The 12717-nt window shown below is 38.3% G+C and overlaps 1 protein-coding gene across 1 annotated transcript; it reads left to right on the top strand.

The window, feature by feature from the left end:
* The first annotated feature begins 5180 nt into the window (after positions 1-5180).
* LOC109142346 (dehydrogenase/reductase SDR family member 13-like) lies at positions 5181-11083 on the top strand. Its single transcript, XM_027278735.1, has 5 exons — positions 5181-5312; positions 5903-6021; positions 6264-6387; positions 7713-8039; positions 10797-11083. The coding sequence occupies exons 1-5, from the start codon at positions 5183-5185 to the stop codon at positions 11057-11059; spliced, it is 963 nt and encodes a 320-aa protein (XP_027134536.1). The 5' UTR covers positions 5181-5182; the 3' UTR covers positions 11060-11083.
* The last annotated feature ends 1634 nt before the right edge of the window (positions 11084-12717 follow it).

Below are 12717 nucleotides of genomic sequence, written 5' to 3'. Positions count from 1 at the left end.
ATTTGGTCCTGGTCACATGCATCACTTCCTATTAGTCAAATAACTATGATGCAGTAAAAATACAATATGTTCCTCTAAAATTTAGAGAAGTATAAAGTAACGTAAAATAGATGTACTTGTGGAGTACAAGAATCTAAGCTTTATCCAGGGTTGTTTCTAGCTGTTTGCGTATATACAAGATGCTATTTGGGGTTTTCTGTCTGAGGAAGAGATTTCTCACCTTTTCAGGTGATGCAACAGTCTGTTACATTTTAAGAGGAAAACAGGCAGGAATAGATTAATAAATGAAACAGATGCAGCATATTCCTGAAAAATGTTTAGGTATGTTTAAGTGTTTCAGGTAGTAAGAAACATTTACATGTATCACTGCAACCCCTTCAGCACTATTTTGGATCTGTTTCTGTAATTGTGGTATGACAGGAAAAAAGACAAAAGGAAAAAAAGATGAAAGGAAAAAAATACGAAGGGAAGGAAACAAATATGAAAGGAAGGAAGGAAGGAAGGAAGGAAGGAAGGAAGGAAAAAAACATGAAAGGGAAAAAAATAAAAGGAAAAAAAGATTAAAGGAAAAAAGACAAAAGGAAAAAAAAATGAACCTCTGAAAAAGAAGATAATTAAACAAAGAAGGCTAGCACCATGGTATAGCCAGCAGACTCGTAAATTAAAGCAAGAGGCACGTAAATCTGAACGCAAATGGCGTGCCACTAAACTGGAAGAATCTCATCTAGTCTGGCAAGATAATCTCAAAACTACAGAAGGCTCTCCGTAATGCCAGAGCAGCCTTACTCTTCTTAATTATGAGGAGAATAAGAACAACCACAGGTTTCTCTTCAGCCTGTAGCCAGGCTAACAGAGAATCACAGCTTACTGAACATCTATTCCTTTAGGTCTAAGTAGCAATGACTTCATGAGCTTCTTTAATGAAAGATTAACATTTAGAGACAAAATCCATCACCTCTTGCCCCAACAGGCATTATCTGCATTCTGATACAGCAAGTTTGGAACAGCTGTAAACTGTTATGTATTTAGACTGTTTTTTCCCATCAACTTCACAAATAACTTTAATCATTTCGTCAGCTAAGCCGTCAACCTGTCTCTTAGACCCCATCCCAACCAGGCTGCTCAAGATGTTTTACCTGTAGTTAGTAATGCGTTATGGATAGATTAATCTGTCTTATTATCAGGATATGTACACAGTCCTTAAGGTAGCTGTAATTAAACCTCTTCTTAAAAAGCCCACCTAGACCCAGAGGTCTTAGCCAACTACAGACCGATATCAAACCTTCCCTTTCTGTCTAAGATACGAGAAAGCCTGTAGCTAATCCCTGTGTGACTTCTCCATAAAATAATCATCTTTGAGGATTTTCAGTCAGGATTTAGAGTGCATCATAGCACAGAGACCGCATTAGTCAAAGTTACAAATGACCTCCTAATGGCAATCAGACAAAGGACTCATCTCTGTACTTGTCCTGTTAGATCTTAGTGCTGCATTTGACACCATTGACCATCAAATTCTTTTACAGAGACTGGAACATCAAATGGCATCAAAGGAACCGCCCTAAGCTGGTTTAAATCATATTTTTTAGATCGATCTCAGTTTGTTCACGTCAATGAATATCCTCCATGCAGACCAAAGTTTGTCATGGAGTCCCACAAGGTTCTGTACTCGGACCACTTCTATTAGCTTATATATGTTTCCTTTAGGGAACATTATAGGAACACTCTATCAATTTCATTGTTATGCTGACACACACCCATTATATTTATCGATCAAGCCTGATGCAACCATCAGTTAACTAAACCCAAGCATCCTTAAGGATATGAAAAGTTGGATGACCAAACACCTCAGAAACTCTCTTTCTAGAGACTTAGTTACTTAGATGGGATCACCTGGCCTCCAGCACCACTGTAAAAAACTTGGAGTTGTTTTTTGATCAGGATTTGTCCTTTAACGTCCACATAAAACAAATTTCGAGGACTGCATTCTTTACTTACGTAACACACTAAAATAGACGCATTGTCTCTCAAGCGGATGCAGAAAAACTAGTCCACGCATTTGTTACTTCAATGGTGACTATTGTAACTCTTTGTTATCAGGCTTGCTCTAATAAGTCTCTAGGACTTTGCAGTTAATTCAGAATGCTGCTGCACTTGTTCTGACAGGAACCAAGATCAAGATCACACTCTCCCATTTTGGCTTCCTTGCATTGGCTGCCTATTAAATCTAGAATAGAATTTAAAATTCTTCTCCTACTACTTAGAAGCTCTTCATGGTCCAGCAACATCATATCTAAAAGAGCTCATAATACCTTACTACCCCTCTAGAACAACTGTGCCTCATCAGACGCTGGGTTCCTTGTGGTTCCTATAGTTTCCAAAAGTAGATTGGGAGCCAGAGCTTTCAGCTATCAGGCTCCTCTTCTGTGGAACAAACTACCTTTCTGGGTTCGGGAGGCAGACACGGTCAACACTTTAAGGAATAGACTTAAGACTTTCCTTTTTTGATGCAGTCACATCTCTCTTACCAGAACCCTCTCTTTCACTTTCACTCTCTCTTTCTTTCTTTCTTTCTTTCTTTCTTTCTTTCTTTCTTTCTTTCTTTCTTACTTTCTCTCTCTCTCTCTCTCTCTTGAGGTGTCTGCGCATAGATGCATAGTCTTAGCATAGTCTTATATTAATGCTGAGGCTGTTGTAGACATGTGCTTTAGTGTAAGATACCCGTTTAGTCACAGGCAGAGACTATTTACCTGGGGGGTTATTTTACGATACCGGTTTAGTCACAGGCTGATATCTTGTCCACTCCTGGGGCAGAGGCTATTTACCTGGGGGGTTAAATGACTCAGCCAGGTCGGAGCCCTGCTAGATGTTCAGGAGAAGTAAAGACTTCTTTAGATGCATTGATGAGGAGTCAGGTCAAAGGTTAAGCCTCTAGGGGGTCTTCCTGGGAAAGAAATTTCTATTATCTTTCTGTTTCTTTGGTTTAATTAACTTAATTGTATGTTTTGCCGTGAGCTATTGTTACTGCATGTCATAGGGAGGCACAAAATAACCTATATAAAGGCTTGTCCGGCATAGGTCGGGAGAGTCTCTCATCATTCGGCCAGGAACTCTCCAAGTAGTTTTTACTTGCTTCGACACTGTGCTTGTTGTAATAAACTTGTTATACGACTAAGATGGTGTCGGCGGAGTTTCTCTTCAAACATCTTCATCAGCATCACCACCGAAAATATACTACAGTGCAATGCAATGTTGATCATAGTTGCCATGGCAGCAACCAGGGCCGCTGCAAGCCAATTTGGTGCCCTAAGCATAATTGTTATGTGGTTATTTATTTTTATGTTATCAAATAATAACATTTTCCACATTGCATTGGTTCTCCTTTTTTCCTTTTCTCAGCACCAGACTCTGTTTCCTTTTGGATGCCATGTTTTCATTGCTTTGGGGTAGGGTTGTCCCTGCCCGGGCCATGATTGGCCTCGGCATGATGAAGCATTTGTTAATTAAACATTAAGCTCTAAGGACATGATTGCTGGTGTTTTATATGTGATACAAAATATTACTTTCTGAATGATCTTGTGAAAGAGAACAGCAATAGTGAAACGTTTAAAACTTCAACGTTAACAGACTTTGCATTACTCATAATAAGTCATGTTTAAAATGAACATGAGGTTTAGATTTGTATCAACTTCATGCAAGTTTAACATGTTCCATACAGTTTATTCTCTGTTATCTGACTCCAGACGTGAAAGAAAGGAAGAATTGATGTTTAGATTTGTTCAGGCCTGATTGGCTTAGATCTGGTTACATTGTCATTAAAATAATAATAATAATAATAATGTGACAATGAAAACAAAATTGTTACATTAGTGCATGTGTATGTAACTTTTATTGGTAATTATTTTCATTTTTTTAAATGTTAGTATTCGCCCCCGGACATCTTCACACTGTCAAATGTGAAGCGGACCCACTGCTTTAGGGCTGGTGTCAGGTGTGTGTCTGACTGGTGTAGCCTATTGAACAAACCACTGAGTGATGGGGGCAGCTAGTACACCAAACCATGATGTATTTTATTGTTCTGAGTACACTGATGATGTACATTACTTTAAGATTAAAAAAAATAAATAATTAATTCATCCTTATGACCATAATAATGATAATTATTATTATTATAATTATGATTTTTAACTATGTTCCTGTCTGAGCACACGGGAGATGCCGTCTCCTGGGGCCGAAGTGTATAAGTCAACTTTGGGGTTAACCCCCTTCACTCTCTTCAGCTGTGGAATAACACACATGAGCTCCAGCATTGGCTTTACTTGATCACACACTGTAGGCTACACTTTACATTTGAGGCTGCCATCCAGGAAATTATCCAGGTAAAGACAAAAAATGGTTATGACACTCATTAAATTAAGGAAACCCCAAAAGGCCATACATACATACATTTTATTCCACCCGATTTCCTGTGATAACGAGATAATTTTCTCTGTTTTCCCATGATAACGAGAGAATTAATTTGAGATCTCAAGAAAACAAAACGATAGTCTAGTGTATTAAATCAAGTGCGCCCGAATTACAGAATTTATGGCAAATGCATGTAGTCCTTCCATAATCCATCATTTCTGACAAAGGTTGATACACTTTGGCTAATCCTCACTCCAGTCCTGAGATCAAGTGTACAAACCTTTGTCAGAAATTATGGATCAAAGAGATTTTACAGTAGAGTAATAGGTTTGCTCGCTCCGTATCATGGACTACATGCATTTGCCATACATTCTGTAATTCGGGCGCACTTGATTTAATACACTAGACTATCGTTTTGTTTTCTTGAGATCTCAAATTAATTATCTCGTTATCACGGGAAAATGGAGGAAAATTATCTCATTATCACGGGAAATCGGGTGGAATAAAATGTATGTATGTATGGCCTTTTAGGGCTTCCGTAATTTATTGAGTGTCATAACCATTTTTTTTGTCTTTACCTGGATAATTTCCTGGATGGCATCCTCAAATGTAAAGTGTAGCCTACAGTGTGTGATCAAGGTAAAATCCCTTCAGTTGTATGCAGACTTTGGCTGGCTGGTTTTGCTGGTAATATAATCATTCAGAGGAAGATTAGCTCTGAAGAGGGAAAGGACTGGAGCTTCTTTGACTTCTGTTATTTGGTGTGTCTGCAGTCAGGATGATTCTGGAGCTGTTGCTGTTTGGACTTCTGTTACTTGGAGGTTATTTTCTTCTTCATATGACTTTGCTCAAGTTGCCAAGATGTAAAAGTACTGCAAAGTTACATGGAAAAACTGCCATCGTGACGGGTGAGTTCACAGCCTGCAGGCCTAGCTGACTCCACGAGATGAGAACAGTCATATCTATTGTCTGTATTTGTAAGGAACTCGTGCAAAACTGCACACTGTAAAAATACTGAAGGCTGTCTGTTTTTAAAATCCTCTTTGTTGGGTGTTTATCATTTCAAGTGGGTATGAATGCTGCTATAAATGTGGTAATCCATTAATAAATGCTTGATAAGTTGTCAATAAATGATTTTAGATCAAGATGAGATGTGTGATCAAATGAAACCTATTCTTTTAATATTTGATATATATGTCTAAATTACTTTGTAGCTCACTTGTGAGCCTGTTCAAATCCACAAAGAAGTCACTGCTTGACCAGACATCAGATGCAGCTACCATGAAGCTTTGACAGCCATACCATTGTCGTTTTTGTAGGAAAATACTACTAATAATAAATAATAATAACGATAATAATCTCAAGTCAAGGACCCACTTAGATATACCCTATACTGATGTATAAGATCACCTGAGCTCCACCAGTCCTCCACCTCTTTGTCTATATTTGGTTTACCCTGCCCATGAGTACTCTCTCTGATTCTGTCCTTTCTCTTCAGGAGCAAACACCGGCATCGGTAAGACCACAGCAATGGACCTGGCCAGGAGGGGGGCGAGGGTGATCATGGCCTGCAGGGACAGACAGCGAGCTGAGGCTGCCATCCAGGAAATTATCCAGGTAAAGTCAAAAAACTGGTTATGGCGGTTTACCTACAAGTATACCTCAGGGCAACATCCTCGGTCCGCCTTTGTTCTGTATATGTACCTTACCAGTATATTCACAAACATGGGGATAATTTTCATTGATATGCCAATAATACACTGTTATTCATGCCAGTTTAATCTGCCCATTTCTTTACATCAGCATAAGTCTAAATACCATCAAGTGATTGTTCTTGGGGTTTTTTTTTTTGTGATCAGGAGACCAGTAACAGCCAGGTCATCTTCATGCAGCTCGACCTTGCCAGTCTGCAGTCTGTTCGCTCCTTCGCTGACAATTTTCTCCGGTCTGAGTCCAGGCTGGATCTGCTCATCAACAATGCCGGTCAGTCCTCCTGAGTTAATTCACAGTAGGAGTAGACAGAAGTTAACCTCACTGTGCAGGCTAAGTTAACAACAACGACTGCATCATGTATCAAAAACTACCTCACTGGCTACAGTATGACAGAATGGATGGCTTTGCATCTGAGGTCATGATCCAGGGTGCAGTTGCCAAAAGATTTACCCTTAGAAGAAAGGACTACAGTATATGGTATTGAAAGCCCTGGAGAAGTCAAAGAAAATTACTCTCACAGTACTTCTCCAGGTGTCAGAGGGTAAAATGATCCTCCACAAACTTCAGCGGGTCATGAACACCAACCTAATTAGTCTGAGGGTTCCTGACTGTAAAAGGTTGAGAACCATTGGTATAGACACCTGAAACACTTAAACCCCCAGGAATGATTGAAATTTGACTGGAAGGCTCCTTCAAGCTGTCCACTATGTCTTCTAATCAATTATCCTGGGATTGATGTAATCAGACACACTGGTTTTGTTTATTTGGGAAACCTCTGGGAAACAACAATGACCCCTCATTCTGTCTTCATACCTTTTTACACAGAACACTGCGATGGACAAATGGTGCAGGTGGCTACGATGGCAAATTCTAGGTCTCCCTGCACATTGGAGGCAGGCTTGCTGTAGCCTTTTATACCCTTCATCCCATTCCACACCATTGTTTACTTGAAGTTGTTCATGGCCTCTTTCAGTTCATTGTGCTCGTTAACCCTAGTTTTACAGGTATAAATATGATGAGGTAAAATGTTTAATCAGACCGTTATTTAACTCAATACCATTAGCTAGAATTGTTTGTGGACTAACGGATGTCGATAGGGACGCCTTCTGGGGTAAAATTAGCTGGATCTTACCCAAATCCATTGGAGGGCTGGACAGAGCTGCTAACAATAGCATCCAGGACTCTGACACACTGAATTCACTAGTTGTAAATGGGTCTTTTTAATCAACTTTACCTGTAACCCCACAAACTAATGTGGTTTGTTACTGACGTGACTCTTGGCCTTGGTAACACTGAATTTTTACTGTAGCTAGCAGTTAATTCGCTGTTTGTAGCTTACATCCCTTACACTTTTTCTCTTTTTGGCTTTTGTAGGGCTGAAAAGACCCTCCACCCTCCAAACTCCTTAGCACAAACCAATACAAGGTTTTTGTCCATAACGATATAAAGTCAAACAACAGATAACAAGTGTATTTTCAAATCCTTTGGTTCGCCTAATGTCAACATTCTTTTAGTCATTGTACTAATCCAGGGTAAAATCTTTTTAAAATTGTATTCAAGTTTAAGTTCATTGTTCCAGGTGTTTCTGTCTTCAGGTCTGGTGAATGGTGGACAGACAGTGGACGGCTTTGGGATGATCTTTGGCGTTAATCACCTGGGTCACTTCTTGTTGACGGTGTTGCTCCTGGACCAACTGAAGGCGAGTGGGCCAAGCCGCGTGGTGAATGTGGCCTCCAAAGTGTACACAATGGGGAATGTGGATTTCAAATGTCTGACGACTCACAGAGATTTAGCTTTGGGAAGCAGTGACTATCAGCTCTTCCAGAAGTACTGTCACAGCAAACTGTGCAACGTCCTGTTCACCTACGAGCTCGCCAAGAGGCTGCAGGGCACCAACATCACCTGCTACAGCCTCCACCCTGGTCAGTAGATAACAGTCTGGTTTATTTAACATCATTTTGTTTGATTTGATTTGAAAATCTTTATTTTTATTTTATTTTTTAATTTTATTTAATTTTATTTATTTTTCATTTATCTCCATCTCTCTCTCCCTATGTTTCCTGTCAATCTCCAGCTGTACTATCAATAAAGGCAAAAGTTTTTATTTTTATTCGACCTAAAGTTACAAAACAAACCATAAAATTTCTAAAGAAATTTTAAATGTGTGTGACTATGGCCCCGTCGCCCCCATACATTATTATTGACACTGCTCAGCAAATTCAGTACTAGAAAATTCGAGTGGGCTGTTGCCGGGGGTCTGTATTCAAAAAGCACATCTCAAATAGTCATTTTTAAAATATTTATTTAGACACAGAAGCAGATAGCGCTTACGCACTAGCAATTAACATTAGCAATTAGCATGATAGCATTAACATGTTAGCATTAGCATGTTAGCATTAACATGTTAGCATTAACATGTTAGCATTAACATGTTAACATTAGCATTTTAGCATTAACATGTTAGCATTAGTATGTTAGCATTAATATGTTAGCGCTGATATGTTGGCGTGCTAGCAGTTACATTACCATGTTAACATTACCATGTTAGCACTGATGCGCTGACAGCTGACATACTAGCAATTAACATTAGCATGTTAGCATTAGCATGTTAGCATTAACATTAACATGTTAGCGCTGATGCGCTAGCAATTACCATTAGCATGTTAACATTAACATGTTAGCATTGGCATGTTAGCAATTAGCATGTATTTAATTTCTAGTGGCTAATGCTAATTAGCACTAATTTTAGCATTGGTCGCTAATGTTAGCAAATAGCTGTCTTTGTCTGTCATTTTAGACAGAGAAGTTCAAATGAAGTGCCAAAACTGCAAAAATGGCCGCCGCTCGGCTTCTGCCTGCTGGCTTCTGCCTGCTGGCCCCTCCCCCCTCTCCTCCTTCAGGCAGGCTTAAGGTTGCCAAGCAACCAGGACCAAATCTAATCAGCTGCACCTGTTAGAATGTCAGTTGGAAATGCTGACAGAGAGAGAGAACATGCTGAGACCTTCCCTCGAACGTCAGGATCTCTGACCAAAACCGTATTTCCAATCTTTGAACTGGCTTAACCTGAAGCAGGCTCAGCCCTTCCTGATCGTCTACATAGTCGTTTTGTGTTGATAAAGTGAAGAAATGTGCCCTTGAGAGCAATTCAGAGAAACGTTACTTACTTAGTTACAACGGTGGTTGATATTTTTTATTTTTTCACTGATCGTTCTCTCTCCTCTCCACTCTAGTGATGACATCACACACTCTAGCTCTCGAAAGTTCTCGCAATACACACCCATTCATTTTTTGGCATAGATTTTGGCGATTTTTGGCAAAACCGTTTGCCAAAACTCTTTTTATGTATTTTTAATGCTAAAATAGAACTAGTAGTATAACTATATTTTACAAAAAAAGTAGTAAAGCATATTATGATTTCTTGATTAAGATGTATTATTATAGTTATAGTTATTTACTTGCATTCCTGAAGAGAAGAATTAGTTTTAATGGTTGAATGTGTTATGCCCCAGCCTAGGGGCCTAGAGCATAACAAGAAAAAGGTTTCCCAATCTTCCCCGAGTCCCAAGTAGCCACTTACAACAAGTGTTATATACAAAAGAAAATGGTTTATTTACAAAACTCAAAAGATCAAACAACTATAACTAAGGAATCATCTTCAGGGTGGACCCAGGCCAAAACAACAACCAAAATAAACTATCTAGAAAATAAATCTCTTTCCTCAGAAAATCAAAATCACAATAAACTTACCTCCCTAAACTAACGAAAAACAGGCGAAAACACGATCAAAACAAAATGGCAGTCCACCCCTACTCTTCAAACAAAAAGCTAATTCTAATTTCACAATTGGACATGTGGCTAGAGGAGGAGGATGAAGAAGTGCTGGTGTCCACCTGACTGCTACTATCTTGGCTCTTTATATGTCAGGTGCTTTCAGCTACAGCCAATCACGGGCTAGGACCGGAAATTAGTCCACCAATCACCTCCTGGGGATGGCACATCCCTGTTTGCATGTTAAATGGACAGAAAACACAAGGCACACAAAAAAACACATCAGACTATAAACAAATATGACCACAATCATAACAAATGTTATGTTTGATTCACTTCTGACTTCTCAGAGAAGCCCAGTGACCTGGCACAAATTTGGGTATAAAAGGTGAATTCAGTTTAAATTCTTCATTCCTGTTCAAAATGGTAAAATATTGAGAGCTCAATGAAAATGAGAGTCTGCATTAACGGACTTCATGATGCTGGATGGTCTCTGACAGGTGGTCAAAAAAATTGCTAAGCACTGTATGTCTGTATGTATATGTATATGTGTGTGTGAAATTATTACAGTATTTAAAGTAAAAAGGGGAGTATCTCATAATTTTGACTGTGTAAAATGTTTTCTTTAAATAAAAACGCCCACAGACATTACATCACAAATTAGCCTCTAAATGCTGTGGTATGTAGCATTGGTACATATAAAAACAAACATTAAATACATAAATAAATATAATTTTAATTTACTATCTCTAATATTATGTCTTAGTATAACATGATTTTGACACACTAAAAAATTTGTAGAATATTTTTTTTTGTCATTCCTTACATATAAAAATAAAAATAACCTTTTCCCCTCATATACATAAATGCAGTTTTTAATTTTGGGGTTCTTTTTTTTCTTCCCTGTTCAGGAGTCATAAAAACAGACATCTGTCGTTACACTGGCTTCTTGTCGAGTTTCTTCATGGCACCTATCATCTTCTTTTTCTTCGTGGATGCTGAGTCTGGAGCTCAGACCACCCTCCACTGTGCCCTGGAGCCAGGCATCGAGCACCTTAGTGGCCATTACTTCACCCAGTGTGCTCCGCTGATGAAAATTGAGTCGAAGGCGAGAGACGATGATGCTGCCAAGAAACTGTGGGAGCTCAGCGAGAGTTTCTGTGGCCTGTCCTAAAAACAAATGATAGTAATGATAACAAGAAAATGCACAGTGTTTCCTTATTCTTTAAAACTCAAGTGAGTGTACCTGACAAAACTGTTTCTGCCCTCACCTGTATGAAATATTATGTGATGATTATCTAAATAAAATATGAATAAAATCACAACATCCAGCATATTTATTTGCATATTTATCCAATATCTGTTTCACAATCATTAAATGACACCATTTATAGGCTACATGTATTTATTACATAGTGTGAGAACAGACACAGGAATGACAGAGACACCATTCACCTGATTACCAGTCAGTGTAGCATCAACGGGAGTTAAAATCTGTTCATGAGAGAAAAGTGACATGATGCTGCTTTAAGTCTCTTTCACCTCTTGTATCTTTCAGGTCTCTCTGGCAACAGTTCATTTTAACTAGTGCAGATCCTAAACTGTCCAGATATGGCATATTTATTTATTTTTAACAACCGAACTAAAACACCCATTTATGACACAGGTTCTTTGACTTTGTGTGCATTGTTCCACTGTGACGCAGTTTTAATTTCAGTGTCTAAAGGTATTGTAACTAACTTTAACAGTGTATCATCTAATCTGTATCATTATTTGGTAACTCTGTGGAGCTGTAAGCTGTAAATGGTGCAGTTGACTCAATGCATTACATTAATGTACACCTTTATGAACTTTTTTTAACCTTTTAATAACATCTTTCGAATTACTACTACTTCTACAGACTGTAAACGTTTGCCTGTTGAATATTTTGTACATCTGTACAGGAATGCACAACAACAAAGGGAATGTGAAAACCTGCGTGGCAAGGCTCCTCTTTGTAATAGTCTGTTTTACCGTCAGTTGTCCTGAACTCAAATACATCATTGTATATTGTCACTGTCACGAATTATGGGTGAATTTTATTTTAATTATTTAATTAAATGTTCTAAAATTATATAATAACTGGAATATTCTGATGCTCTTTAGAATTAGTCTAAAGCCTGAAGAGGACAGTCTGTTCAGTCTGAAGACAGTGACTGTTAGTTGAAACAGTTGAATAGCTTAATTTTGTGCACCTTAAACTTGTGACAGTTTATTTCTTACAATTTTTATGTTGATCTAAAATATCGATAGTATCAATACCAATATTGGCATTGTCTTGATCAATACTTCTTGATCAATACTTTGTTCAGTACACAACTCCTGTTACAGCATAGAGGCTGTGCATGAGAGGTCCTGCTATGCTGTGAGTTGTTCAGCATGGTCAAGTATATCCAGGTAGCTGATTTATAGAAGTGAAAGTAAGATTTAGTCATCTCCAGCATTAGTTAATGATATTTTTCAAAGTGTAATTGGTCATTGTAATTGTAATCATATTATATTCAGCATATATATTCCTATATAAAGGTATATACATCAAACCTAAAATGTAAATATGGTTAATTCATAGAAACATGGCTGTTTCACTGATGTATGTTTGCCACTGTGTATTTCATTGCAGTGTTCACGGTGGTCTTGGGCGTTTTTAAACAGAAAATCCCGTAATAAACGTTTGAACCATCAGTCGGATCGTTGCACCTTATCCACCAGTAAAGAAAAGTTGGGAGCGGCTACAAGGGTTATTATATTTAACCATATTTACATTTTAGGTTTGATGTATATACCTTTATATAG

This window comes from Larimichthys crocea, chromosome V (genome assembly GCF_000972845.2).
Source record: "Larimichthys crocea isolate SSNF chromosome V, L_crocea_2.0, whole genome shotgun sequence".
NCBI classification, from domain to species: Eukaryota; Metazoa; Chordata; class Actinopteri; family Sciaenidae; genus Larimichthys; species Larimichthys crocea.
The sequence above is the reverse complement of the archived record's forward strand: the minus strand, read 5'-3'. Positions and strand labels throughout refer to the sequence as shown.

Excerpts from the sequence above, each read along its gene's own strand:
- LOC109142346 (XM_027278735.1), top strand. The coding sequence starts at position 5,183 with ATGATTCTGGAGCTGTTGCTGTTTGGACTTCTGTTACTTGGAGGTTAT. Across the intron at positions 6,022-6,263 it reads CCATCCAGGAAATTATCCAG|GAGACCAGTAACAGCCAGGT; the intron begins GTAAAGTCAAAA and ends TTTTGTGATCAG. Across the intron at positions 6,388-7,712 it reads TCTGCTCATCAACAATGCCG|GTCTGGTGAATGGTGGACAG; the intron begins GTCAGTCCTCCT and ends TTCTGTCTTCAG.